This window comes from Schistocerca piceifrons, chromosome 3 (assembly GCF_021461385.2).
Source record: "Schistocerca piceifrons isolate TAMUIC-IGC-003096 chromosome 3, iqSchPice1.1, whole genome shotgun sequence".
Lineage (NCBI taxonomy): Eukaryota > Metazoa > Arthropoda > Insecta > Orthoptera > Acrididae > Schistocerca > Schistocerca piceifrons.
Genome location: NC_060140.1, coordinates 864056303 through 864083151, shown reverse-complemented (window position 1 = coordinate 864083151; position 26849 = coordinate 864056303). Strand labels below are relative to the sequence as shown.

The 26849-nt window shown below is 40.0% G+C and overlaps 1 protein-coding gene across 1 annotated transcript in view; it reads left to right on the top strand.

Moving 5' to 3' along the window:
- LOC124787916 (WASH complex subunit 5) overlaps positions 1-26849 on the top strand; it is a 198557-nt gene that overhangs the window by 60702 nt on the left and 111006 nt on the right. The window contains 5 exon segments of the mRNA XM_047254903.1: positions 6591-6731; positions 8458-8608; positions 24507-24643; positions 24770-24887; positions 24971-25090. Of these exon segments, the coding sequence (XP_047110859.1) occupies positions 6591-6731; positions 8458-8608; positions 24507-24643; positions 24770-24887; positions 24971-25090 (667 nt within the window).

Here is a 26849-nt window from a genome sequence, read left to right as displayed (position 1 = left end):
ATAATTAAAAATTATTGTTTACTAATTGTGCATTATTGCCTCATTCTGCTCCATGTTACATTATTATCAGGAAAATTGGTCATTAAACCGATTGTTCCAATGTATACTTACATTTAGGGGTTTTTATTAATGTGAGAAGGGTTACACCCAGCTGAAGTCGATAAAACATAACATTCATCTAATTGTCGGTTATTATGGAGATTTCAGACGGAACTGATGAAAGATATAGCAAAAATGGTATTGAAATAGCAGGTGATCATCGAGAGGTCTGCGGTTATCATTCTGTTCAGAGGTCAGTGAGACAGAAATTATGTGGGTGTAACTGAGGGCCCGGAGAATTAGTTATAGGAAACCTTGCATTAGTTTAATGTTATTTGAAATCATGAATAAGGTTCGTTCGAAGTCGCTAAGTTCTCTCTTTCTTAAATGCTAGATCAAAAACATTATGCGTATTTACGTGCCGTCAGTCAAGCTGCCTTAATATAAACCCACGGTTGTTAACTGTATTGCTTGTCTTACTGGGTTAAACTGTTAACATAAAAGTAGACGTTTCAATGAGCAGACTGTGACAGTAATGTTTAATACGCGAAATACCTTCACATGGTTGGCTTGCAAGCTGTGGAAAGAGCACTAGAATTCGCCGGTACAGAGTATTCCAGCAAGTGGATAAAGCGACATCTATGCGTAGAAACATGCACTACATGAACGCTGACGGCTGCGGCATGCACGCTGTGACCCGGAAGTTGCACATGTGCTGGAGCACCACACGCGTGCAGAATTTCTGGCCGGCCCTGCTATAGGCAAAAGAAGCAGTAAGTGTCAGAAAGAAATTCTTTGACTTACAGCAATGTAGAGAGAAAAAATATTTTTACAGGGCTACTTAAATGAAGCATCAGAAGGTATTCTGGGAGTAGTGATAAGGAGGAATCATAGTTGTTTTCTCATTTTATGGTGTTTCTCCAATGTTGTTGTCATGGAGTCGGGTAGAGATTTGAAGAAAAAATTATTTCACATTATAACTGTAATGAATAAAGATACCATCTGATAACATAGTGACTAGTGGATTGGCACATAAACAAACATAGTAACTGGGCTTATGGAAATATATTTTCATGTGTCTTGCCAACTCAAAATATATTTCTTACTTCCATATACAGATGAATTACTGGAATGTCACCCATTACTGCTACTCCTATGAGGGGTAGATATACAGACAAATGCAACAGTACAGCTATAGGCCCTTACGTGTGATTCTCTTATTCCAACATTTGAACAAAAATACAAATTCATTGTCTGAGCTACCACATTCAAGTTTTCGTTTACCCTCTCTCTCTCTCTCTCTCTCTCTCTCTCTCTCTCTCTCTCTCTCTCTCTCTCTCTCTCTCTCTCTCCCCCATGCTTCATATATACTAGCATCTTCTTACTGTATGTCTGCCTCCGTAGCGTTACCGCCTACCATGCAGGGGGCCCGGTTCAATTCCCAGCAGGGGACTGGATGTTGTGTATCCTTCATCATCATTGACTTGCAAGTCACTGATGTGGCGTCAACTAAAATGGACTTTCAATACAGCTGCCTAACTCGACTGAATGTGGCCTCCCGGCCAACAATGGCATACAATCATTTCCCCCCCCCCCCCCCCCCCCCTTACTGTAGAGTTTCAATTAGGAGGGGAGGGTCATGTATTTATGTTAAGAATGAACTCCAATAGAAGGAAAGAAGTGACATTGTCTCTCTTGGTGAAGAAAAACACTTTGAAGTGTCAGCAATAAAGCTGTCATATCAAAATGTTTCCAAAAAACCTTGTCATATTATGAGTATATCATTCTCCTAGTGATGATTTTGACATATTCTGTGCAAAACTAATATAGAGTCTAGAACAGGTATCAAACACAAAAAGTAACATTCTGCTATGTGGAGATCTTAACGTAAACACAGCAAAAATAGATAATGTTACTAATGCTTTTCTGAGCATTTTATGTAGCTTTGGAATGGTATCACTAGTCAGCTATGCAACAAGGATAACAACACACTCAGCCTCTACTATTGATCATATAGCCACTGATATTGGCACAGAAAACTGTGACTTAGTATTCAAAAATCTGGGACTTTCAGATCATCTTTGTCAGATTGCACAAATAAATGTTCCTATGGGAATAGCAACCAAGCTACAGGTATACAAAAGAATCTACTCCAAATCAGCCATGCAAATGTTTACTGTACAGTTAAATCATGAAACCTGGGATGATGTATAATCACAAACAGATGTTCTGTCATTTCATGTCATTGTTTAAGTAACATTCTGCTATGTGGAGATCTTAACGTAAACACAGCAAAAATAGATAATGTTACTAATGCTTTTCTGAGCATTTTATGTAGCTTTGGAATGGTATCACTAGTCAGCTATGCAACAAGGATAACAACACACTCAGCCTCTACTATTGATCATATAGCCACTGATATTGGCACAGAAAACTGTGACTTAGTATTCAAAAATCTGGGACTTTCAGATCATCTTTGTCAGATTGCACAAATAAATGTTCCTATGGGAATAGCAACCAAGCTACAGGTATACAAAAGAATCTACTCCAAATCAGCCATGCAAATGTTTACTGTACAGTTAAATCGTGAAACCTGGGACGATGTATAATCACAAACAGATGTTCTGTCATTTCATGTCATTGTTTAAGCTCAAATTTGGAGAATCGTTTCCCAAAGCCCTACTTCCTATTGGAGCACAGATCAAAATGAAATGGATTACCAGTGGGATTATAAAATCTGCCTAAACCTTTAGACAACTCAGCTCTATAAAGAATACATGCAGTGACCCTGGTTTTGTAAGCTATTACAAAAACTACAAAAAAATCTACAGAAAGGTACTTCCGGCAGCTAAAAAAGTCAGCTAATGACAAACTGATAAAAAATGTAAATAAGAAAAGTAAAGCTGCTTGGACTTTAGTAAAACGTGAGACTGGAAATAAAAAAAAAAGGGGCACTCGGGCACTAAAATCAAGAAATCGGGCAATACAATCAGTGATCAAAAAGACCTGACTAACTTCATAAACTCATACTTCACCAGTATTGCAAAAGACCCGCAGAGCAAATTTCCAAAAAGATCTGATGTTCCAGTGCAAAATTACATAAAAAATTCAGTGGTTCTGCTCCCCACTACTGAGAGAGAAGTAAGCAGTGCCATAAAACAATTAAAAAACAAATCCTCAACAGGACTGGACAAAGTCCCACTTTGTGTGTTAAAATAGTGCATAGACAGCATTAAAGCCAGAACGAGATTTTCACTCTGCAGCGGAGTGTGCGCTGATATGAAACTTCCTGGCAGATTAAAACTGTGTGCTGGACCGAGACTCGAACTCGGGACTTTTGCCTTTCGCAGGCAAGTGCTCTACCAACTGAGCTACCCAAGCATGACTCGCGCCCCATCCTCACAACTTTACTTCTGCCAGTACCTCGTCTCCTACTTTCCAAACTTCACAGAAGCTCTCCTGCGAACCTTGCAGAACTAGCACTCCTGAAAGATAGGATATTGCGGAGACATGGCTTAGCCACAGCCCGGGGGGTGTTTCCAGAATGAGATTTTAACTCTGCAGCAGAGTGTGCGCTGATATGAAGTTGTGAGGATGGGGCGTGAGTCGTGGTTGGGTAGCTCAGTTGGTAGAGCACTTGCCCACAAAAGACAAAGGTCCCGAGTTCGAGTCTTGGTCCGGCACACAGTTTTAATGTGCCAGGAAGTTTCATATCAGCGCACACTCCACTGCAGAGTGAAAATCTCATTCTGGAAACATCCCCCAGGCTGTGGCTAAGCCATGTCTACATAATACCCTTTCTTTCAGGAGTGCTAGTTCTGCAAGGTTTGCAGGAGACCTTCTGTGAAGTTTGAAATGTAGGAGATGAGGTACTGGCAGAAGTAAAGCAGTGAGGACGGGGCATGAGTCGTGCTTGGGTAGCTCAGTTGGTAGAGCACTTGCCTGCGAAAGGCAAAGGTCCCGAGTTCGAGTCTCGGTCTGGCACACAGTTTTAATCTGCCAGGAAGTTTCAGCATTAAAGCCCTTTTAACTGACATCATTAACCAGTCTTTTAAGATTGGCTGCTTCTAAGACTACCTGAAACTAGCTAAAATCATACCTCTGCAAAAAAAAAAAGGTGATGTTGAAAACATAGGAAATTACTAGCCATTGCTTTCCCTTCAAGTATTTTCCAAAATTGTGTAGACTTTAATGAAAACTAGACTTATGAGCTACTTAAATAAATATAATCTTCTCTGCAAGGAACAGCATGGCTTCAGACTGGGCAGAAGCACTGAAACTGCAATAGCTCAGTTTACAAAAAATTGTTCTTGACTCATTAGACAAGGACACTTCTGTAACTGTAATGTTCCTAGATCTATGGAAAGCCTCCAATACCATTGATCACGACATTCTTCTACACAAGCTGGAGTCTCGGGGAGTCGGGAATGGTAAATAAGTGGTTCCAATTGTAACTAAAATAACAGAGTGCAGAGAGTAGAAATTTCACATAGCACATCCAAATATGTGGTAAATCACTAATCTGACCCACAGTATGTTAATATAGTAGTCCCACAAGGAAGTGTTCTGGGCCCAATATTGTTCTTAATTTATATTAATGATTTCCCACAATGTGTGGAGCACAGAGAAAATGTACTTTTTGCTGGTGACAGTGATATACTGACTACCAGCAAGACACCTGACCTGGTATTGGAAAAAGCCAATGAAGCACTAGCAGATGTTTACAAATGGTCTACAGAGAACGCACTAATTCTCAACATTAAGAAAGCAAACAGCATGTACTTTAGAATAAACAAGAAGCACAAGTCTATAAATTCAAAACTACACAACACTTGAATAACAGATCTAACCAACACTAAATTCCTAGGACTGCACATCGACAGCCAACAAAAAGGGGATGAACATGTCATGATTATCTCAAACAGGGTCTCCACAGCATGCTGTGCGCTTAAGAGTTCTTTCGTCAGTATGCAGTGACATCTGTGTAAGGTCAGCTTACTTTGGTTATGTGCATGCCATTCTTAGCTACGGAATAATCTTTTGGGGGAATAGTACCCAGAATCTACAAACAGTTTTCAGATTACAAAAGAAAGCTGTAAGAATAATGACAAAATGCAATAAATGAGCTCATTACAAGGAATTATTTAAAAACCTGTGCATTCTGACTGTTCCTTGTGAGTTTATTTTTCAGACCATAATGTATATCAGAAAAAAAAATTTTGATAATTATAGCTTGAATAACATTATTCATGATCACAACACATGATTGAGTCATTGCCTCCATTTAGATAGAAGAAATAAGCTAAAAGCTCAGAACAGTGTTGATTATCAAGGCATGATAAGTTGCCACAGAATATAAAAGAAATTAGCAGTATGTATTCTTAAAAAAAAAAAAAAAAAAAACTGTAAAAGTGTTTTTGCAAGAGTGTTGGTTCTACACTGTGGACGAATATCTTAAATGAAAACCAATGAATTGTTGGGAACACCTAGCATAATTTATACCTGACATCATATTTTTTTCATTCATGTATTATGTATTTATGCCTATGTATTTATGTCAGATAGTTTCATGTCAACACACCTAGGGTATTTATAAATTATATTTTTTCATTTATGTAATATGTATGCAGGGCTTTGTATTTATGTATGTTAGTTCTACATCAAAATACCTGTGCTTATTAAACAATGTAAATGGCATTTGTTAAGAAAATATTTATTTATTTATTTAACCTGATCAGATTAGGGCCATCAGGCCCTCTCTTACATCGGACCAGTGTTCCACACATGCAGCATTTCACACATCAGAGTTACATCATGAACATAGTTTAAATGGGAAAATTAGCTTACTCTAGTGACAATATGAATAAAGAGTAGTGACTAAGACCTAATAAAGTAAATGCGGAAGTATTTTTACAACAGTTGCTATACATACAGATTATGATAAAAGCAATAATAATAACAGTAAAACAAAAAATCAGATAATAATGATAAACATGACTAAGACCTAATAAAGTAAATGCTGGCAGTATTTTTACACCAGGTGCTATACATACAGATTATGGTGAAAGCAATAATAATAACAGTAAAAAAAATCAAATAATAATGACAAACATGAGAAAGATTGGCAATAGTAATGAAGGTTTGTGCAGATGTACATTAATATTTTGGTGTGTAAAGTAGATGTTTACTAGTATAGCGAGTTTTGGGTAAGGGAGGTTTAAGGAGGGGGAGAGAGGGAAGTAATGAGGTGAAGTGCACTCATGTACAGAGGAAGGCATTACTGTTGCTGAAGTAGATACGTCATTAACTGTTTTTTGAAGCCGATTTCATACCATAATTTGTACACTCACTGGCAACATCCATACAATGTAAATTGTCTTAAGGATGGATGAATAAATAAATAAATAAAATATATTTAAACTAAGGTAGCTAGAGTTTGTGTAAGCTATTTAGCAATAATTACAAATAAATTAACCTTTATGAAGATTTTTTAATTATTTATAGTGGTTGTGTATCACAGAGTGTTAGTAAAGTATTTTATTTGTTTGTAGGTCATTAGCATTTATATGGGTATAACGGTAAACCTGATAGACTCTTGGGAGCACTTCAAAGCTGCAAAGACAGCCCTCACTAATACATTAGAAATGTCCAATGTTCGAGAGTACGCTTGTAAATATTCATCCAGGTTACAGGTAAGAAACTGTGAAAATGCTGCTTAATAATATTTGTGGATTTATGTACTATAAGACAGTATAAAGATCCCATAGAAATAATATCTTTCAAAACCCATTGTTTCTTCATACTTTGGGCATGGACAAACAGTTACGAGAAACGAGATTATGAGGTAATTTAGTAGGAAAGCTGTGCGAAAGACGCCACTGTGTTGGTTTGAAAGGGGATTCTGCAGCTGGGTTGACTGACCCACTAATTTCTCAATTCATCTCTTTTCTCCCCACAGTTCTTTCAGCTTTTACAAAAATTCTTGACACTAAAATTGTGTTTCAATTAGATATGTGGACCAAGATCCTTACTTTTTGTGGGCAATTATTCTTACAAACTGAGTTATTCAATCTTGCCTCATAACATAAGTTTGCCAGTGTCTCTCTTGCTTTGCACGCTTCTCTGCAAAGTGAAAAGTCGTGCAAAAAAAAATCCTTGAGCTACACATTGGTTATCCTCCACTCCATACTTTCACCTGTTGTATCTGGTCCAGCAAGTACTTGAGAAGGGTTTCTGTGTAATTTTGAGTGTAGAAGTGATGGTGTAATGTTCTGTCCTAATCCACAATTCAATTACTGCTTGAATTTCTTCATTTCAATAACTTTCACAGTTTGTGATAAAGATTTATGTAAATAATAAACTCAGTGGACAGTAACCTTTGCCTGCTGCTAGCTTTTATTCGATAATCAACTCATTGTTGGATGATTGTCTGAAATGCAACACACTGAAACGGTTATAGTCCATCCAAAAATGTTAGTTTGCTCCTATGCTATTTTCAGCTCTTATTCAGAATTCTGGACATAGATACCCCAAAGACACTTACCAGACTACAGCAAATCAAGGTTTTTTCGGTGGCAATTGCTCTTCATTGCCTGAAATACTGCACACCAATTACATACGTAGCAATACTACTACTACCACCACCACTACCACCACCACCACCACCACCACCTCCACCACCCCACTAGTGATTTTTATTTATTATGTAATTAACATGCGCTTATTTCTACCTGTCAACAATTCATATGCCTTTTTAAGCACTAATTACTCTATTGGATTGAAATTTATATGACCAATGAAATCTTCAAATTAAAATAACTTCCAACTATGGCAAGTTATACAGAATCAAACAGAATTATTTGATGAGGAAACTCTGTGTTGTAAATTTGTTATAGGTCAATCGTCCAGTAAAAGTATATTAGTTCAGTCAAAATTTTTAAAGCATATGGGATTACGAAATTTTAAACATCAAGTTCTGTAAAATAAAAGTGCTTGTGAAAAAACTTAACTGCACCATAGGAATCAACAAAGCCCAAATTTCTTTCTGAATAATAAGAATTTAGGAAGAAAATATTCTGTGAAGTAATTGTGACAGTTATTTGGCAACATTGCTCAAAAGTAAATAAAAAACGGCATTTATTTGTTCTATGACTGATATCATAGTATAAGAAGCTCCTCCACTTTGCTACATTTTATGGTACTCCTGAAATTGTGTGAGAGGCCTAGATAACTCAGTCAGTAAGAGGACTACCCATTTAACATGAGGGTCTGGATTTGAGTTCTAACCTGGCACAACATTTTAATCAATTGGAATGTTTGATCTACTTTTTTTCTTGATGTGATGGATTGCTGAATGCTAGATAAACTTTATTTTCTTTTGGTTATAATGAAAGATTGCATGCATTTTTCTGTTGAAAGAAACTGATACCACAGACGCAGCAGCTGTTAAAAGAAGGAGTTTTAGTGGAAGAAAATGTCTTGGACCATGTCAGCAAGGTTACAAATATCATACGTGAATGTAACGTGACTTTGCGATGGCTAATGCTCCACACTGCGGCCCCAGGAGCTGGTAAGATTTTTATATTTCTCATACTTTTGAGTGTGGTGGTCTGCCAGTAGAGTGTCATGTAGCTTGGAGGTATAAACTAAGACATCTAGATGACTAGTTGCTCACTTTCATCCAGTCTGTAAAAATTAATTATTCTGTGGCTTGACACTGCATGAGCCTATCCAAGGGTGTCGAGATGGAACTTGACCTTCAGATAGGTGTTAACTGTTTAGGAGAGACATCACACAGCAGCGAGTCCCAGTGTCCAAATAAATTAGTAGAAGTAGAAGCTGAATTACTTTCATTTAAGTTAGGAACTTAGTATTAAACAATGGAAAACCCAGCATAATTATAATAATAATAAAGTAAAATAATAGTGTTATAATATAAAGTATTAATGTTTTGAAAAATGTCATCATACCTGCTCTTAAAGTAAAACATTATTTTATCCCTACACAGACCACTCATCCACAAATTTCCACAAAGCCTCTATACTCTTGCTGTTCCTTTTCCTCACCCTTGGGGAACATGTCTGGGATGTTTTTGGAAATGTGTTCTGCATTTTCAGTAGCCCGACAGCAGAACAGTTCTCCCCAGTTTCTCACTCCTTTTTTATTTCCTCATTCCCCTTCTCCTATCTTTCCTCTGCTTTGGCATTTGAGGTTCCTCTTTTTCTTCTTCCTGCCTGTGCACTCCTGAAGTCTCGCCCATGCGTCTGACACGTAACAGGTGACTGGGTAATGCATAATTCCCAGCCCCGGGTCAATAGGTAGGGTTTGTACCTACCCCCTGGTAGAGGCCAGACCAAGGAAGGGTTGATTGCCTGTGCTGTTACCTTCCCAAATTGCCAATTGGTCCCTCTGTAAGTTGTTTTGGAGGTGTGACCTGAAGTGTGAACAATCACCTAAGGTGGGTGCACCCCCCCCCTCCCTCCTTCTCTGAGGGGGTCCCCAGTTGGAAGGAGTGCACCATCAGAGACACTATCAATCATGGGGGATGTTCTTGCAATTAGCCAGTCGTCAGTCACAGTCTGTGTCTACTTGAATCTAAGCTGCACTTTTTTTCAGGTTTTTGTAATCCAAAAAACTCTCGTTCAGAACATCTTCTATCGTACACAGTCTGTTATTTGGTTCTTGTTGATCATTATCGAAGAAAGCAGCAGTGTAAGTAACAACAAATAACGCCAGCCGGAGTGGCCGTGCGGTTCTAGGTGCTGCAGTTTGGGACCGAGCGACCGCTACGGTCGCGGGTTTGAATCCTGCCTCGGGCATGGATGTGTGTGATGTCCTTAGGTTAGTTAGGTTAATTATTCTAAGTTCTATAAGTTCTAGGCGACTGATGACCTCAGAAGTTAAGTCGCATAGTGCTCAGAGCCATTTTTGAACAACAAATAGCAGTCTCTTGACATTGTTTTGCTAATGACACAATTCCTCTCTCTCTCTCTCCTTTTTTTTTTTTTTAAGCGGTGGTAGTGTGTACAAAAGCAAAAAGCAAGCCATGCTGGAAGCGGCGACAGGCCGTAAATCTCATTATCAGAATGCGACAAACAATGCATGACACAGTACAGTAATGCATTTTCATCGTAGAGTGACGTAAACACCTATAACACAGACAATGACACTTATCAGATCAAAGAAAAATAAGCAATCAATTCAAACCAGACAAAGCACATGAAAAAGGAAGGGTACCCGTATAAATATGGACAGAGAGCCTGACGCATAGCAATGGCTACCTGGTAAAGCTTAACTGCTAAGCTTACGACTCGAACCAAACTACTGTAGCTGTATCGTCATTCATTCGACCTAAATTGTGTCTCATATTACAATGGACCTACTTTGTTTCAATTTGGAGGTGCGGCCTAAAACTTTTCTCTCCCCTTGAATTTTGAGTCTCAAAGTTCAGGTGCGGCTTAGATTCGGGAAAATTTTTTTTCCTTGATTTCGAGTCTCATTTTTCCAGTGCGGCTTAGATTAGAGTGCGGCTTAGATTCGAGTAAATACGGTAAAAAGAATGAGGCTAACAATTTGAAGACCCTTGCAGTTGCACCACAGTTCCTCTTGGTTTCTTGTACTGAAGATTGTCTGTCCTTTGCCTATGGCAGATCTGTTTCTTATTCAGAAAGGTGTTGATGCAGTTGCTGACCATCTAAAATCCTGCTCTCGTTCATGCAATGGCACATTGTTTTTGGAGACTACTTCTGATTCTCAAGTACAACAACTGCTTGCAGCTCCGCTCCTCAACAGCTATCGTGTTTGTGTTGAGGCCCATCGAAAACTGAATTCTTTGTGTGGTGTTATTTATACTAGGCTGCTCGATGGTAGGCAGAAATCCAAACGTACTTCTCGGATCAGGGTGTCACTGCAGTCCATCACATGAGGAAAAAGGTAGATGCAGCGTTAGTGACCACACGCACTCTTTTTCTCATGGTTGATAGATCAGTGTTTCCATCAAGATTCAAAGGAGGTTATGAAGTTGTCACAATCCAACTGCACATTCTTAACCCGATATGTCGTCGTTACGATGACACTCGAATGTCCTGTCAACATCCGGCCAAATGTGTAACATGAGGTAGGGATGTTCGTGAGGGCGGTTGTCCACCTCCTCCTCCCCCCTGTATCAATTGCAATGGTGACCATTCAGCCTCCTCCTGAGATTGTCCCTTGTATTTCAATGAGCAGGCCACCCAGAAGATCCGGGTGAAGGAAAAAGTGCCTTACCTCGTCGCTCGCATGTTGTTGGCTAGTTGGAAAGCCTGTGTTTTACCATCTGGCATTTACAGTACTGTTCTTGCTGCATCTTGCTCAACAAAGGACAGGGATATGTAGACATGTTACCTCAAATTCAGCAACATGGTTGTAAAATCGCCCAGTATCACGGTAGCATCACTGTCTCCCCCTCCTCCAGCTTCGCAGTGAGCCACCGAACTTTCACCTCATGGGGCGAATTCACCTGCTATACAACTGGCAGGCCAGGAAGGACAGAAGGAATACTCCCACGAAGATTTTTTACATCCCTCCCGCCAACGAACATCTGATTCATCATCTGCCACATGTAAGGGCTCCAAGAAATCAGAGGCAAATGGTCTTCTCCTTCGCTGACTCGGAGATTCTCTTCAACGGAGTCGCCTTGTGATACTGTCACCTGGCCAACCTCTATATTGCTGGTGCGCACCGCCAACCGTTTTTCTGCCCTGGGCTATGCAGACTGACAGAGGGAGAATGCCGACACCTCTGTAGGTCTCATGGGGCAGGATCCTCCAGCCTCTGCACTCTGTAGCAGTGAGTCTTCGAAGGCTGGCACTTGGCAGCCACCGAGGTGACACCCCTTCATTTTTTTCCCTCTTCCCTTTTTCTCATCATGACTCTTCTCCAATGGAACGTTCGTGGCCTTAGATCCAACAAAGGGGAATTATGGCTGCCCTTGGAATCGCAGTGTCCACTTCTCCTCTGAAAACAAAATTGCGTCCTCATGCCCGCTTTGACCTCTTACATATCTTTCTGGTCCACTTTGACCTTCCCCCCATGGGGGAGTCATGCTGCTCATCCTGGATGAGCAGCATGACTACCCGGCTTCAAGCTGTGGCAGTCTCCATTTTCGTTCCTCTCTTAACCTTTTCCCTTTGTACCATTTACATCCCTCTGTCATTCAGTGTCACCAGGGCAGATTTCCCCCAGCTTATTGGGCAACTCCCTCACCCCTTTCTGCTGCTCAGTAACTTTGCACTTCCCCTATGGGGTTCTCCCTGAACCTGTCAGAGAGTTACACTCTTGGCTGACCTTCTGAATTAACTTAACCTCATTTGTCTTAACAGAGGAGCACCCATGTTCCTTTCAGACTCCATGCATACATATTACCATTTGACCTCATTTGTCTTAACAGAGGAGCACCCATGTTCCTTTCAGACTCCATGCACACCTATTACCATTTGGACCTCTCCTTCTGCAGTGCCCAGTTTGCCCGTCATCTTGAGTGGTCTGTTCTGACACATACTTGAATGACAATTTTCCATGTTCTATCCATTTGCTGACGCTTACCCCACCTAATGTGCACACCAAAATGACAGCTTTTTAAGGCTGACAGGAGGTTTTACTCCTCCCTGATGACCTTCGATGAACAACATTTCCCCAGTTGTAATGACCCGGTAGAATACCTTACAAACATTATCCTTATCACTGCAGAATGTTCCATTCCTCGCACTTCAACTTAAACGCACAGTCCCAGTCCCTTTGTGGACTGAGATGTGCCGCAATGCAATTCATGCACAAACACTTGCTCTCCACATTTTTAGCCATCGTCCTATGATGAAAAACTTCATTCGTTATAAACTATTGAGCACACAGTGTCTTCACATTCTGTGTGATAACAGTTCCATTCCCTCTTCCATTGTGAGGGCTAATCTCCGACAGCTCTCTGGGTCCAAGGTCCATTCCTCAATTTCCAGCCTGAATGTAGCAGATGATGTCATAGTGAACCATATTGCTATCTCCAACACCTCGGGGTGCTATTTTGTGGAGATTTTGTCCTCCACCCACTATCACCCTGCCTTCCTTCATAGGAAACAAGTAGAGGAGGCTCAAGGGATACCCTTCTCTTCTCAGAATGGCGAGTGCTACAATGTCGCCTTTACTGTGAGGGAACTAGCTCATGTTCTCACTTCATACTGATTCTCTGTCCCAGGGCTGGATGATGTTCACATTCAGATGTTGCAGGAACATCTCTCTAGAGTGCAAGCACTTTCGTCTTCATACATACAATCGCATCTGTGCATAGGGCATGTTTCCTAGCCACTCTCATACCCATCCCCAAGCCCGGTAAGGATGAGCACCTTCCTTCTAACAACCGCCCCATTTCTCTCACTAGCTGTGTTTGCAGGGTGATGGAATGTACGATTCATGCCCGGCTGGTATGGTGGATCGAGTCTTGCACTTTCGAGCCTGCTGATCTGTAGTTGACTGTCTTGTCACTTTGTCAACCCATGTCGTGAATGATTTTTGCAAAAATACTGGACTTTATCCATGTTTTTTGGTTTGGAGAAAGCCTATGACACCTGACGTCAGACAGGTATCCTCTGTACTCACTACGCTTGGGGCTTCCGAGGCTGCAAGCCCCATTTCCTTCAGAAATTTACAAAAGACCAAGTTTGCAAGGTATGTGCAGGTTCTACCTTGTCAGACACCTTTATCCATCCTGAGTGTCATCATCTATGCTATCGCCCGTAACCCTATTATGGCCTGTCTCCCACCGGGCATTTCCGGCTCCTTTTTTGTTGATGATTTTGCCGTCTATTGCAGTTCTCTACAGATTTGTCTCCTTGAGCAGCATCTTCAGCATTGTCTCAACTGTCTTTACTCATGGAGCATTGACAGTGGCTTTCACCTTTCCACTGACAAAACTGTTTGTATGAACTTCTGGTGGCACAATTGGTTTCTTCCACTGTCTTTACATCTTGTGCACGTTACTCTTCCGTTCATTGAAACTATGCAATTCCTGTGGCTCATGCTCGATGGGAAACTTCTTGGTCCTTCCACGTCTTACCTGCCATCCCTATGTATGTGATCCCTCAGTGTCCTACGTGTCCTCAACGGTACTTCCTGGGGAGTGGATCGGACCACCCTCCTTTGATTGTACCAGTCGCTTGTTGCACCTTCTCAGTATAATCCACCATTGTGGCATCTATTTGGCCACTGGTGCCTTTTATACCAAACTACTGCTGTCATACTGCCGTGAGTTTCTCCTCAGCAGATACACCTGCCATTTGTCTGCCATGCCTGGCCACCCATCCTATGCCTCCTTTTTCTATAACTCCTTTGATCGCCAGTATGGGGCACGTTCCTCTTCTCTGTTACCTCCTGGAGTTCTCTTTTGGCCTTTGCTCTGGCATCTTCACTTCACACTACCTGCCACTTTCCCAATGGGTGTGAACCCTTCACCACCTTGACTTCGTGTGGCGGCCCGTGTTAACCTTGGATTTAATTCGCTTCCTAAAGACACTACTCCAGACTTGCTCTGTTGCCATTAAGTTTCTCGACCTTCGCATCGAACTTCACGATAGTATCTTTGTGCCTTCGTCATTGGCACTGACGGTTTTTGGTATCAGCTTCCGGAACACTGCTCAGTATTTACAGTGGAGCTCTTCACCCTGTATCAGGCCATGTAGTACATTCGGCGACACAGGCTCTCCAAATGTGCCATCTGCTCAGACTCTCTCAGTGCCCTTCAGAGCCTCTGTGTGCTGTACACCATCCATCCCTTAGTGCAATGGGTCCAGGAAAGCTTTCACTTGCTCATTCATGATGGAGCCACTGTGATGTTTATGAGGGTCACTAATCACGTCGTTATGATGGCAAACGAGGCTGCTGGCACTGCTGCCAAGGCTGCAGTCCTCGTACTTTGACCCACTAGTTCTTCCATTCCCTCCAGTGATCTCTGTGTTACTGTCAGCATGTGGTGTCCCTTTGGCATCACCACTTGCCTTACCTTCATGGGAACAATCTCTGGGGAATTAAACCTCCCCCAGTGGCTTTTTAACCATCGCCATTTGTTAAGTGCTGATCCCCCACCACTTTGTTCCCATTGTTCTCGGCCTGTGATGATTCATTATTTCCTGATGGAATGCTCTTTTTTTTAACCACTTACATTCTTATTTATGATTGCCGTCTGAGTTATCGGCCATTTTAGTGAACAATGCACGGGCTGTCAACCGCGTTTTACTTTGTACCCTTCGTAGCAATATGGTGAAGGGTTTATAGTGTAGTCACTTGTAATTCCTTTTTCGTCTTTGTGTTCTACCTTTCTGATAGGGGCACATGTGGCCCTAGTTGTTTTTGTGCCCTAAAACAAAACAAAACAAAACAAAGCCTCAAAATAGTCCTAGTTGAATAGAACTTAAGCTTAAGCCTGACGTATGTAACAACCAAAATATATCTGTTCTATAAAAAAATTCAACTGCAGGCTCTCTCAAATGAATACAAGTGTTGACTGCACAGGAATTTACTGTACATCTCTTCTCACAAAAAATTTTCTAGGTGTTGGAAACTGAACATAACTTATAAAATCACTGCCTTCTCAACTATGCACCCAACTAACTGTCCAGTTAAAACTGTACCTGTCTATAACTTGTGCTGTCCTGTCTCTTCAAAGTTAACAGGGATCTCAACTGCCTACTGCTTACTCATGTGCGAGTTTAAATACTCCAAGGGCACCTGCTTCTGTTTTCTGTTACTTTTAACTGCCAAATTAAGCTACATTTTACATTATAATTTCTACACATTAGGAAAAACACACTGTGAGGAAAAAATTAAAGTTTTAACCATGTAAGAAACAAGATTGTTAGTTGAGAACTCCATGTATTTTGGAAATTACAGACTCTTTGAAAATAAAATAGACAGAAGAATCCTTGAAAGACACACATCATTTGTTGTTGCCATTCACAGTTTCACAGAACATTCTTAGTTCCAAAATTGATATAAAGACTGTAAAGAAAAGATTAATGTCAGTTTCCTTGAAGTGTGAAAATAAATGTACACTGTAATTAATGCACATTTGTCATCAACCAAGCAACTAAATCAAATCTAGAAAATATAAATAACTCATGGAAAATGGTAGAAAATATAGTCTTCAAAACTCCGTAAAATCACGTGAAAATTCTGTGGGGTGTGTTTAATGGGCGCTTTGGGAAAGAGAGAAAATGGAGGAAAATGACTGGTGAATTTGTTACCCTTTTCCCATCTTTGTGCTATAGTCTAAGAATATTAAAGACTGCAACAATTAAAACAAAAGAACGCAGGCACACTATGCAAGTCCCTCTCACTGCTCTGATATGGGACCATTTTCTGGGGACACACAATTCATAGCATAAATGTTGTTTGGAATGCAAGAAAGAGCCATAAGAATAATTTGTGGTCTTCAAGAGGTGGTGTCCTGTAGATTTCATTTAACTGAGCTTTGCGTTCTGAATATTCCCTTCTTATTCACTTATGAAACTTCCTTGCTTACTAGGGACTACCAGCTGAGAAAGGTCAAAATACTACAGAACAAGAACGTGTACAACTAAGTACCGGAAAGAAATCAGATATACACCAAATCCATTTCAGACCAACATACTATCCGAGGTGTGGGATAACATTGGTCTCATACTACACAACAAAAAACCAGATGAATTGAAAATTGTTACATATCCTAAATTTAAAATGAAACTAAAGGCAGTTCTAATAAAGCACTGTTTCTATTCTGTAAAAGAATTACTGAATATTTAAAAATAAATGTTACTTAAACAATTAAATTGTAAGAATACATACCTAATCTTAGTTAGCATACATATTCTGCTGATAATACCACTATGTATTGTATCCTTATTTTGACCTACCTTAAACAGTAATGATATTACAGAAGGAAAGTTGCTACTCACCATATAGCGGAGATGCTGGGTCATGATAGGCACAACAAAAAGATTCACACAATTATAGCTTTCGACCATTAAGGCCTTTGTCAGCAATAGACACACATGCATGCGTGTATGCAAGTTGCGTTTGCATGAGTGTGTGTGTGCGTGTGTGTATGTGTGTCTATTGCTGACAAAGGCCTTAATGGCCGAAAACTATAATTGTGTGAATCTTTTTGTTGTGCCTATCGTGACTCAGCATCTAAGCTATATGGTGAGTAGCAACTTTCCTTCTGTAATATTGTTACATTCCGTCCTGGATTTTCCATTGTTTGATTTAAACAGTAATGATGACTTTAGGTTATTAGAATATTTGCCTACTTACTTTCACTCTTGTTTTTGCTGATACTAATTTTGACTGTATCTCCATTTTGACCTGTCTGATATCAGGTGTTTGAACAAATAGACCAATCAGAATGGTGCCTGGTATCACAAGCAGGTATTAAAACAGGTACCCAGAGGAACAAATCGTGATACAGATCACTACCTAACCCATGTGAAACTAAATTTAAAGCCCCAAAAATTCAACAAAAGGATTTCAGTAATGTCTAAAATTGATATGAGTAAAATCCAGCTGCTGCTATTAGCATACCAACTTGATAAAATGCAGGCACAAAATTGGGAATAAATTGAACACAAATTAATCAAACTTGCCCAAAACCGAATTACAAACATTGAAAAAGCGTTGTTCATGGAATAAAGATTATGAACAGGAAGTAAAATACAGCTACAACATATCCTACACATACAGTAGTAACAAATCAAAAAATGCTCTTGAGGCATTCATGGCTACTAGGAAAGAACTTCAAAATTAATTAGACAAACAAAAAGATAATAAGAGAACAGTTGACTCGTGAAATTGAAGAATACTTCCCAACAGACTTGAACATTTCTAGATGTGAAATGCAACAACAAATAATGTGGCTACTTAGAGAAGGCTATAATCCTGTGTTATTCACTTGCCAACTTTTGCTTCCCTTGAATGTCCTTTGACTCTTGTAATTCCAGTATGCTCTTGTTCATGTTGTTGTTGTTCTTGTGGTCTTCAGTCCTGAGACTGGTTTGATGCAGCTCTCCATGCTACTCTATCCTGTGCAAGCTTTTTCATCTCCCAGTACCTACTGCAACCTACATCCTTCTGAATCTGCTTAGTGTATTCATCTCTTGGTCTCCCTCTACGATTTTTACCCTCCACGCTGCCCTCCAATACTAAATTGGTGATCCCTTGATGCCTCAGAACATGTCCTACCAACCGATCCCTTCTTCTGGTCAAGTTGTGCCACAAACTTCTCTCCTCCCCAATCCTATTCAATACCTCCTCATTAGTTATGTGATCTACCCATCTAATCTTCAGCATTCTTCTGTAGCACCACATTTCGAAAGCTTCTATTCTCTTCTTGTCCAAACTATTTATCGTCCATGTTTCACTTCCATACATGGCTACACTCCATACAAATACTTTCAGAAATGACTTCCTGACACTTAAATCAATACTGGATGTTAACAAATTTCTCTTCTTCAGAAACACTTTCCTTGCCATTGCCAGCCTACATTTTATATCCTCTCTACTTCGACCATCATCAGTTATTTTGCTCCCCAAATAGCAAAACTCCTTTACTACTTTAAGTGCCTCATTTCCTAATATAATTCCCTCAGCATCACCCGACTTAATTAGACTACATTCCATTATCCTTGTTTTGCTTTTGTTGATGTTCATCTTATATCCTCCTTTAAAGACACTGTCCATTCCATTCAACTGCTCTTCCAAGTCCTTTGCTGTCTCTGACAGAATTACAATGTCATCGGCGAACCTCAAAGTTTTTATTTCTTCTCCATGAATTTTAATACCTACCCCGAATTTTTCTTTTGTTTCCTTTACTGCTTGCTCGATATACAGATTGAATAACATCGGGGAGAGGCTACAACCCTGTCTCACTCCTTTCCCAACCACTGCTTCCCTTTCATGCCCCTCGACTCTTATAACTGCCATCTGGTTTCTGTACAAATTGTAAATAGCCTTTCGCTCCCTGTATTTTACCCCTGCCACCTTTAGAATTTGAAAGAGAGTATTCCAGTCAACATTGTCAAAAGCTTCCTCTAAGTCTACAAATGCTAGAAACGTAGGTTTGCCTTTCCTTAATCTTTCTTCTAAGATAAGTCGTAAGGTCAGTATTGCCTCACGTATTCCAGTGTTTCTACCGAATCCAAACTGATCTTCCCCGAGGTTGGCTTCTACTAGTTTTTCCATTCGTCTGTAAAGAATTCATGTTAGTATTTTGCAGCTGTGACTTATGAAGCTGATAGTTCGGTAATTTTCACATCTGTCAACACCTGCTTTCTTTGGGATTGGAATTATTATATTCTTCTTGAAGTCTGAGGGTATTTCGCCTGTTTCATACATCTTGCTCACCAGATGGTAGAGTTTTGTCAGGACTGGCTCTCCCACGGCCGTCAGTAGTTCCAATGGAATATTGTCTACTCCGGGGGCCTTGTTTCGACTCAGGTCTTTCAATGCTCTGTCAAACTCTTCACGCAGTATCGTATCTCCCATTTCATCTTCATCTACATCCTCTTCCATTTCCATAATATTGTCCTCAAGTACATCGCCCTTGTATAAACCCTCTATATACTACTTCCACCTTTCTGCTTTCCCTTCTTTGCTTAGAACTGGGTTTCCATCTGAGCTCTTGATATTCATACAAGTCGTTCTCTTATCTCCAAAGGTCTCTTTAATTTTCCTGTAGGCGGTACCTATCTTACCCCTAGTGAGATAGGCCTCTACATCCTTACATTTGTCCTCTAGCCATCTCTGCTTAGCCATTTTGCACTTCCTGTCGATCTCATTTTTGAGACGTTTGTATTCCTTTTTGCCTGTTTCACTTACTGCATTTTTATATTTTCTCCTTTCATCAATTAAATTCAATATTTCTTCTGTTACCCAAGGATTTCTACTAGCCCTCGTCTTTTTGCCTACTTGATCCTCTGCTGCCTTCACTACTTCATCCCTCAAAGCTACCCATTCTTCTTCTACTGTATTTATTTCCCCCATTCCTGTCAATTGCTCCCTTATGCTCTCCTTGAATCTCTGTACAACCTCTGGTTCTTTTAGTTTATCCAGGTCCCATCTCCTTAAATTCCCACCTTTTTGCAGTTTCTTCAGTTTTAATCTACAGGTCATAACCAATAGATTGTGGTCAGAGTCCACATCTGCCCCTGGAAATGTCTTACAATTTAAAACCTGGTTCCTAAATCTCTGTCTTACCATTATATAATCTATCTGATACCTTTTAGTATCTCCAGGGTTCTTCCATGTATACAATCTTCTTTCATGATTCTTAAACCAAGTGTTAGTTATGATTATGTTGTGCTCTGTGCAAAATTCTACCACGCGGCTTCCTCTTTCATTTCTGTCCCCCAATCCATATTCACCTACTATGTTTCCTTCTCTCCCTTTTCCTACACTCGAATTCCAGTCACCCATGACTATTAAATTTTCGTCTCCCTTCACAATCTGAATAATTTCTTTTATTTCATCATACATTTCTTCAATTTCTTCGTCATCTGCAGAGCTAGTTGGCATATAAACTTGTACTACTGTAGTAGGTGTGGGCTTCGTATCTATCTTGGCCACAATAATGCGTTCACTATGCTGTTTGTAGTAGCTTACCCGCATTCCTATTTTCCTATTCATTATTAAACCTACTCCTGCATTACCCCTATTTGATTTTGTGTTTATAACCCTGTAGTCACCTGACCAGAAGTCTTGTTCCTCTTGCCACCGAACTTCACAAATTCCCACTATATCTAACTTACAGATAACTTTTTGCTTCATATATTTTACCCCTGTTAAGTTCAAAATTTCAGAGTTTCTTCCTGTCAACATTGTCAAAAACTATTCTAAACGTATAAATTTGGGACTGCAGTTCTCCAATCTTGTCTTATGTGTAGTAGGTTTAGTATTGCTTTGCATGTTCTTACATTTCTCCAGACACAAATTGGTATTCCCACAAGTTAGAGTGTACCAATCATACCATTCCTGTGTAGATAATTTGTGTTAGTATTTTATGACCGTGACTGATGTTTCAGTAACATGCGTCACCACTTGCCTTTTTTGATATTCTTAGATTCTTCTTGAAGCCTGAGGGTATTCCACCTTTTCATATAGCTTGCCTGGTGGGGGGAATAGTTTTGTCATCATTGTTTCTCCCAAGGATCTTAATCATTCTGAGAGAATGCCATCTCCCCTATGTGCCTCCTTTTGGGCTAGACTTTCAGTGCTCCATCAAACTGTTCTCTGTACTACTGCATTCCTTATCCCCCTTTCATCCACTTCCTCTCTACACGTACATCTACATAGATACTCCGCCAGCCACCGTAAGGTGCTTGTCAGAGAATGCCTTGTACCATTACATCATTTCCTTTCCTGTTCACTTGCTCAGTAGTGTTCCTCGAAAAGAACATCACATTTCCTCCAGGGATGCCTATTTGAGTTCCCGAAGCATCTCTCTAACACTTGCATGTTGTTGGAACATACCAGTAACAAATCTAGCAGCCCACCTCTGAATTGCTTTGATGTATTCCTTCGATGTGACCTGGTATGGATCCCAAACACTCGAGCAGTACTCAAGAATAGGTTGCACTAGCTTCCTGTATGCAGTCTCCTTTATAGATGAACCACTCTTTCCTAAAATTCTCCCAATAAACCGAAGTTGACCATTCACCCTCCCTACCCATCCACAAATGCTCATTCCATTTCATGTTGCTTTGCAATGTTACATGCAAAAATTTGAACAATATGACTGTGTCCGGCAGAACACCACTAATGCTGTATCCAAACATTTTCCCTAATCATCCATATCATCTTCTTTTTTTCTACATTTACAGCTAGCTGCTATTCATCACACCAACTATATATTTTGTCTAAGTTATCTTGTATCTGTAGCCTCCTACAATCACTAAACTTCAAGACCTTGCCGTACACCTCAGCATCATCAGCAACCAACTGCAGATTGCTGGTCACCCTGTCTGCCAAATCATTTATGTACATATAGAATAATAGCATCCTATCACACTTCCCTGGAGCACTCCTGATGATACTCTTGTCTCTGATGAACACTCACCATTGGGGACAATAGGCTGGGCTCTATAGCATTTAGGGAGTCTTCGAGCCACTCACATATCTGTGAATCTATTTCATATGCTCACACCTTCGTTAACAGCCTGCAATGGGGCACCATGCCAAATGCTTTCCAGAAATCCAGAAATATGGAATCTGCCTGTTGCCCTTAATCCATAATTAGCAGTATATCATGTGAGAAAGGGACTAGCTGATTTTCACCTAAGTGATGCGTTCTGAAACTATGCTGATTCATGGACATAAGTTTCTTGGTCTCAAGAAAATTTGTTATATTTTCATTAAGAATAGGTTCAAGGATTCAACTCTCCCCTTTCCATAAAAGTGTCTTCAAGTTTTTTTCCATTTTATAGCCCTTCCATATTTTCCTTCCACCTTTTAATCTTCTCTTTTTTTGCCTAGTAGTGGTTTGCCATCTGAACTCTTGAAGTTCATTCTGGTTTAGCCAAACGTTTCTTTAATTTTCCCATAAGTAGCATCTATCTTTCCCATAGTCACGTGTGCTTTTACAGTTTTGCATTTTGTCTTAAGCCATTCCTGGTTTGCCATTTTATACTTCCCGTCAGTCTCAAAATCCACATTTGGCCTTGGGAATGTTTTGTGGTCTAAAATCTTGTTTGGAAAGTGAAGTCTTACAATTATGTGGTTTATCTGAAGCTTTCCAAAGTTTCCATGTGTCTTCCACACATACAACCATCTTTCATTGTTCTTAAACTGTGCTACAATACTTAAATGTAATCTGTGCAAAATTCTACTAGGTGACTTCCCATTTCATTGCTTTTCCCCAGTCCATGTTCTCCTACTATTTTTCTTTTTCTTCCTTTTCCTACTATTGGATTCCAGTCCCCCACCACAGTTAAATTTCCATGCTGCTTAACATTCTGAATAACTTATTTTGTCATCAGACCTTTTTCCCAATGTTTTCGCTATCTGTGGAGTTAGCAGGTGTATATATTTGTTACAGTTGTAACATATTTTGTGGCTTTCTGGGCTATGATAATCTTTTAACTAAGCTGTTCATAAAGGGATGACCTTTTAAATTTTACAAACAAGCGCTAGAAGGTGACACTGAGATGTAACAGTAGTTTTGTTTTCAAAATTTATACACTTTTAGCTCTTTGCGTTAGTTTTAACTTCTCTATTTAAAAAAAAAAATGCTTTCAGTGAAATTTTGTAGTAAATTTTTGATGTGGCATGTGCACTTAAACCAATTTTCCAAAAACACCAAAAATGACTTCCTCAGGTAAATGCTACAGTTCTTTAATTCTAAATGTACAATTTGCTGATTTGCTCTTTCATTTCACTAAGGTCCATATATTTTCTGTTGAATTTATAGGCAGTGGTAAGGGGCCCACGTGTGCTGGTGGTGGTGGTGGTTAGTGTTTAACGTCCCGTCGACAACGAGGTCATTAGAGACGGAGCGCAAGCTCGGGTTAGAGAAGGATTGGGAAGGAAATCGGCCGTGCCCTTTCACAGGAACCATCCCGGCATTTGCCTGAAACGATTTAGGGAAATCACGGAAAACCTAAATCAGGATGGCCGGAGACGGGATTGAACCGTCGTCCTCCCGAATGCGAGTCCAGTGTGCGTGTGCTGCTCAGGCAGTCAAACTCGAAGATGCTTATGGTACCGACTTCCTCCAACATCTCTACTTTCATATCAGTTTTCCCCTGCAATGACTGGTAGCAACTGAGTTACAAAGCTCTGCCAGGAGCTGCATGAATTAAGTGCAGTGGTGCCACATAAATCCTGTCTACTATAGACACCTGTTTTGTAGTTGTTGCTTCTTACGATGCTATCTGGACAGCAGCTGTGGCATAAATGTTGCTTTGAAAGGGAAGTTGAGCCACTAGTTTCGCTGTTACCTAGTGAAGTTTGACTGAATGAGCCAAATCTGGCAGCCAGTATAATGAGTATTGCCATAGTCTGTCTATTATTTAGGCTTGATGTGGCAATTAATCTTCTGTAGCAATCAGGAGTTTATTTCCTAGACACACACACACACACACACACACACACACACACACACACAGTTTGGTTTTTCCCATTAATCTCTCTCTCTCTCTGTCTGCCTGTCTGTCTTCTGGATCATATAACACCCTCCTTATTTTTTCATCTTTTGAATGCATTGAAATAAAATGTCAGTTATTTAATTTGTGTGTATGGGTGAATTTGATGGAGGTGTTGTAAGGATAATGCACAGCATTCAACAAAAGATTAGAGATGAGATAGGGACTTGAAATGCTTTTGCATGTGGACATATGATATATTTTATTGGATACTGTGAAAAAAGTGCTGTTTATTTCTCTGCATTCAACTAACAATGTACACTAATTACTTTTCAGCATGGGATGGAAATAAACGGTGTAAACAGATACGTGATCAAGTAATAAATGATGCAAAATACACTCCTCTTCAGGTGTTTGAACTGCTTTTAAACACAGCAGAGTTTGAACTAAAAATAAAGGATCTTTTTAAGCATGTATGTAGAGTTCTACTTAATTTGTTATACTATCTAAATGAAAAGTTTGTTTCATCATGTTATTGCTATGCTTCTTTTGTAACTTCATGAACATTAATATGCTATTAAAAGTCATCTCTTTTTCAGTTACTGTTAGAGAAACACAATAAGTGGGATAGCTACAAAATGGAAGGAAGAGAAAGGATGCAAGAGTTATCAGAAGTATTTTCTGGAACTAAGCCACTCACTAGAGTGGAGAAAAATGGTATTTTGAATTTAAAGCTCTTGACACTATGCATTCCAAATAAGTCTCGAGAAATTGAATTTTGGTAATTTATTTTTCAACAGATAATTTGAAGATGTGGTTTTCTGCAATGGCCAAACAAATTGATTCCTTGAAACATGACGATGCTGCAGCCTCTGGAAGAAAAATCGCTCGTCTCATACAAGCACTTGATGAAGTTCAAGGTAACAGCTAAATGTAGATGTATTCAGGATAGAAGAAAAAATTATCAACTGTATCTCAGTTTTTTAAGTACAGATTGCTCTTAGAAAAAATGTTTCCTAATGTTTAACAACAATATGAAGAGGACAAGCCGCTACTAATCACATGCAGCAATTTGCTTTCCTAGGTTATGAGGGTAATGGTGACACATGGGATGGAAAAAGGGGAGGGATAGCAGTGTAGGGGTGGGGGAAGATGCTGTGTTGCCTATGCTGTGTGGAGAAGTATCACCAGTGCAATTCAGAAAACCTGGGGTTGCTTGGAGGAAACCAGATGACGCAGGTTGTGAAGCAGTCATTAAAATAAAGCACGTTGTGCAGGGCAACATGTTTAGCAACTGGGTGGTCCAAATGTCTCTTAGCCACTGTTTGGAGGTGGCTACTAATGCAAACAGAAGATTTGTTAATTGTCATCTTATATATGGTGGCACAGTGATTGCAGCTTAGTTTGTTGCTCCCACAGGTAGCCTTGTCTTTGATGGGGTAGGAGATTTCTGTGATGGACTGGAGTAGGTGGTAATGGGAATAGGAGTAAGTATAGGACAGGTTTTGCATCTGTAATTGAGTCAGCATGAGTTGATCCCTGACAGATTCAGTGGGCTGGTTGCAACAGCTTCAAGGCCCCACCTCTGCTAATAACCCAATGCAATTTTGTGAACATCTCTATGGCAGTGCCTCATTATTTGCACAACTATGTAGGTGGCTACAGTTTTCACCTGCAGCTGTTAACTTTTTGAAGTTGAAAGCTGGCAACAGTGCTGAGAGCTTTCAAGGATCTTCTTGCATCATGTTGACTACAGTTCTATTGCAGAGGTATGAGCTGCGAGGAAAGGGCGTGGGGCGAGGGGTGGAGTTGGGGTATACAAGGATATTGCATAGGGTCAGTGGGTGGTGTAATACCACTGTGGAAGTGGTGGGGAGGATATTCCTCATTTCCGGGCATGATGAGTGTTGGTCGAAACCCTGGTGGAGGAAGTGATTCAGTTGCTCCAGTACCACCCACGATTCTCGTCATGTCAGATGCAGTTGCAGTTGAACCCTACCCCCGGAGCCAGTTACACTGTGTGTGTGTGTGTGTGTGTGTGTGTGTGTGTGTGTGATTGTTTTATTTTGGAAGACGAACATTGTCTGAAAGTGTAATGATTTTTGCAAGCTTTTTCATTGTTCCAGTCTATGACACCACACCACCTCTATGTGGTGAGAAACAAGCTATCCATTGCATACTGCTGTTATTCCATCCTGAATTATGTCTTATTTGAGTTTTTGTAGTATTTAAGTAGTGTTTGTAAATTTATTGATACACTCTGCTCAAAAATGTCTTGCTATACCTCCATATCTGTAAATGGATATGGACCTAGATCCAAGGAGAACAGGGAATGAAAAGATAAACCTTATGAAAAGAAAATAAAAACTTTACTGTAAAATAAAAACAAAACAATAACCAAAATAAACACACTTCCTTTGAAACTGCACATCTTTGCTATCAGAACATTCAGTTCTGTGTTGTTCCGCCTTACGCATTGTAATGTGCTAGGATCCTCCTTTGCATTCTGCCCACAATGTAGTTGAGATGTTGCTGGTCAAGCCTGTTCTACTCTTCAACAGCAGTTTCCTGAGCCTATTTGATGTGTGATGAGGATTCCTGGAATAAAACACAGCAAATTTCAACTAGTCCCTACCATGCTCAATTAGGTTTATGTCAGCAGATATTGCAGACTTTTCC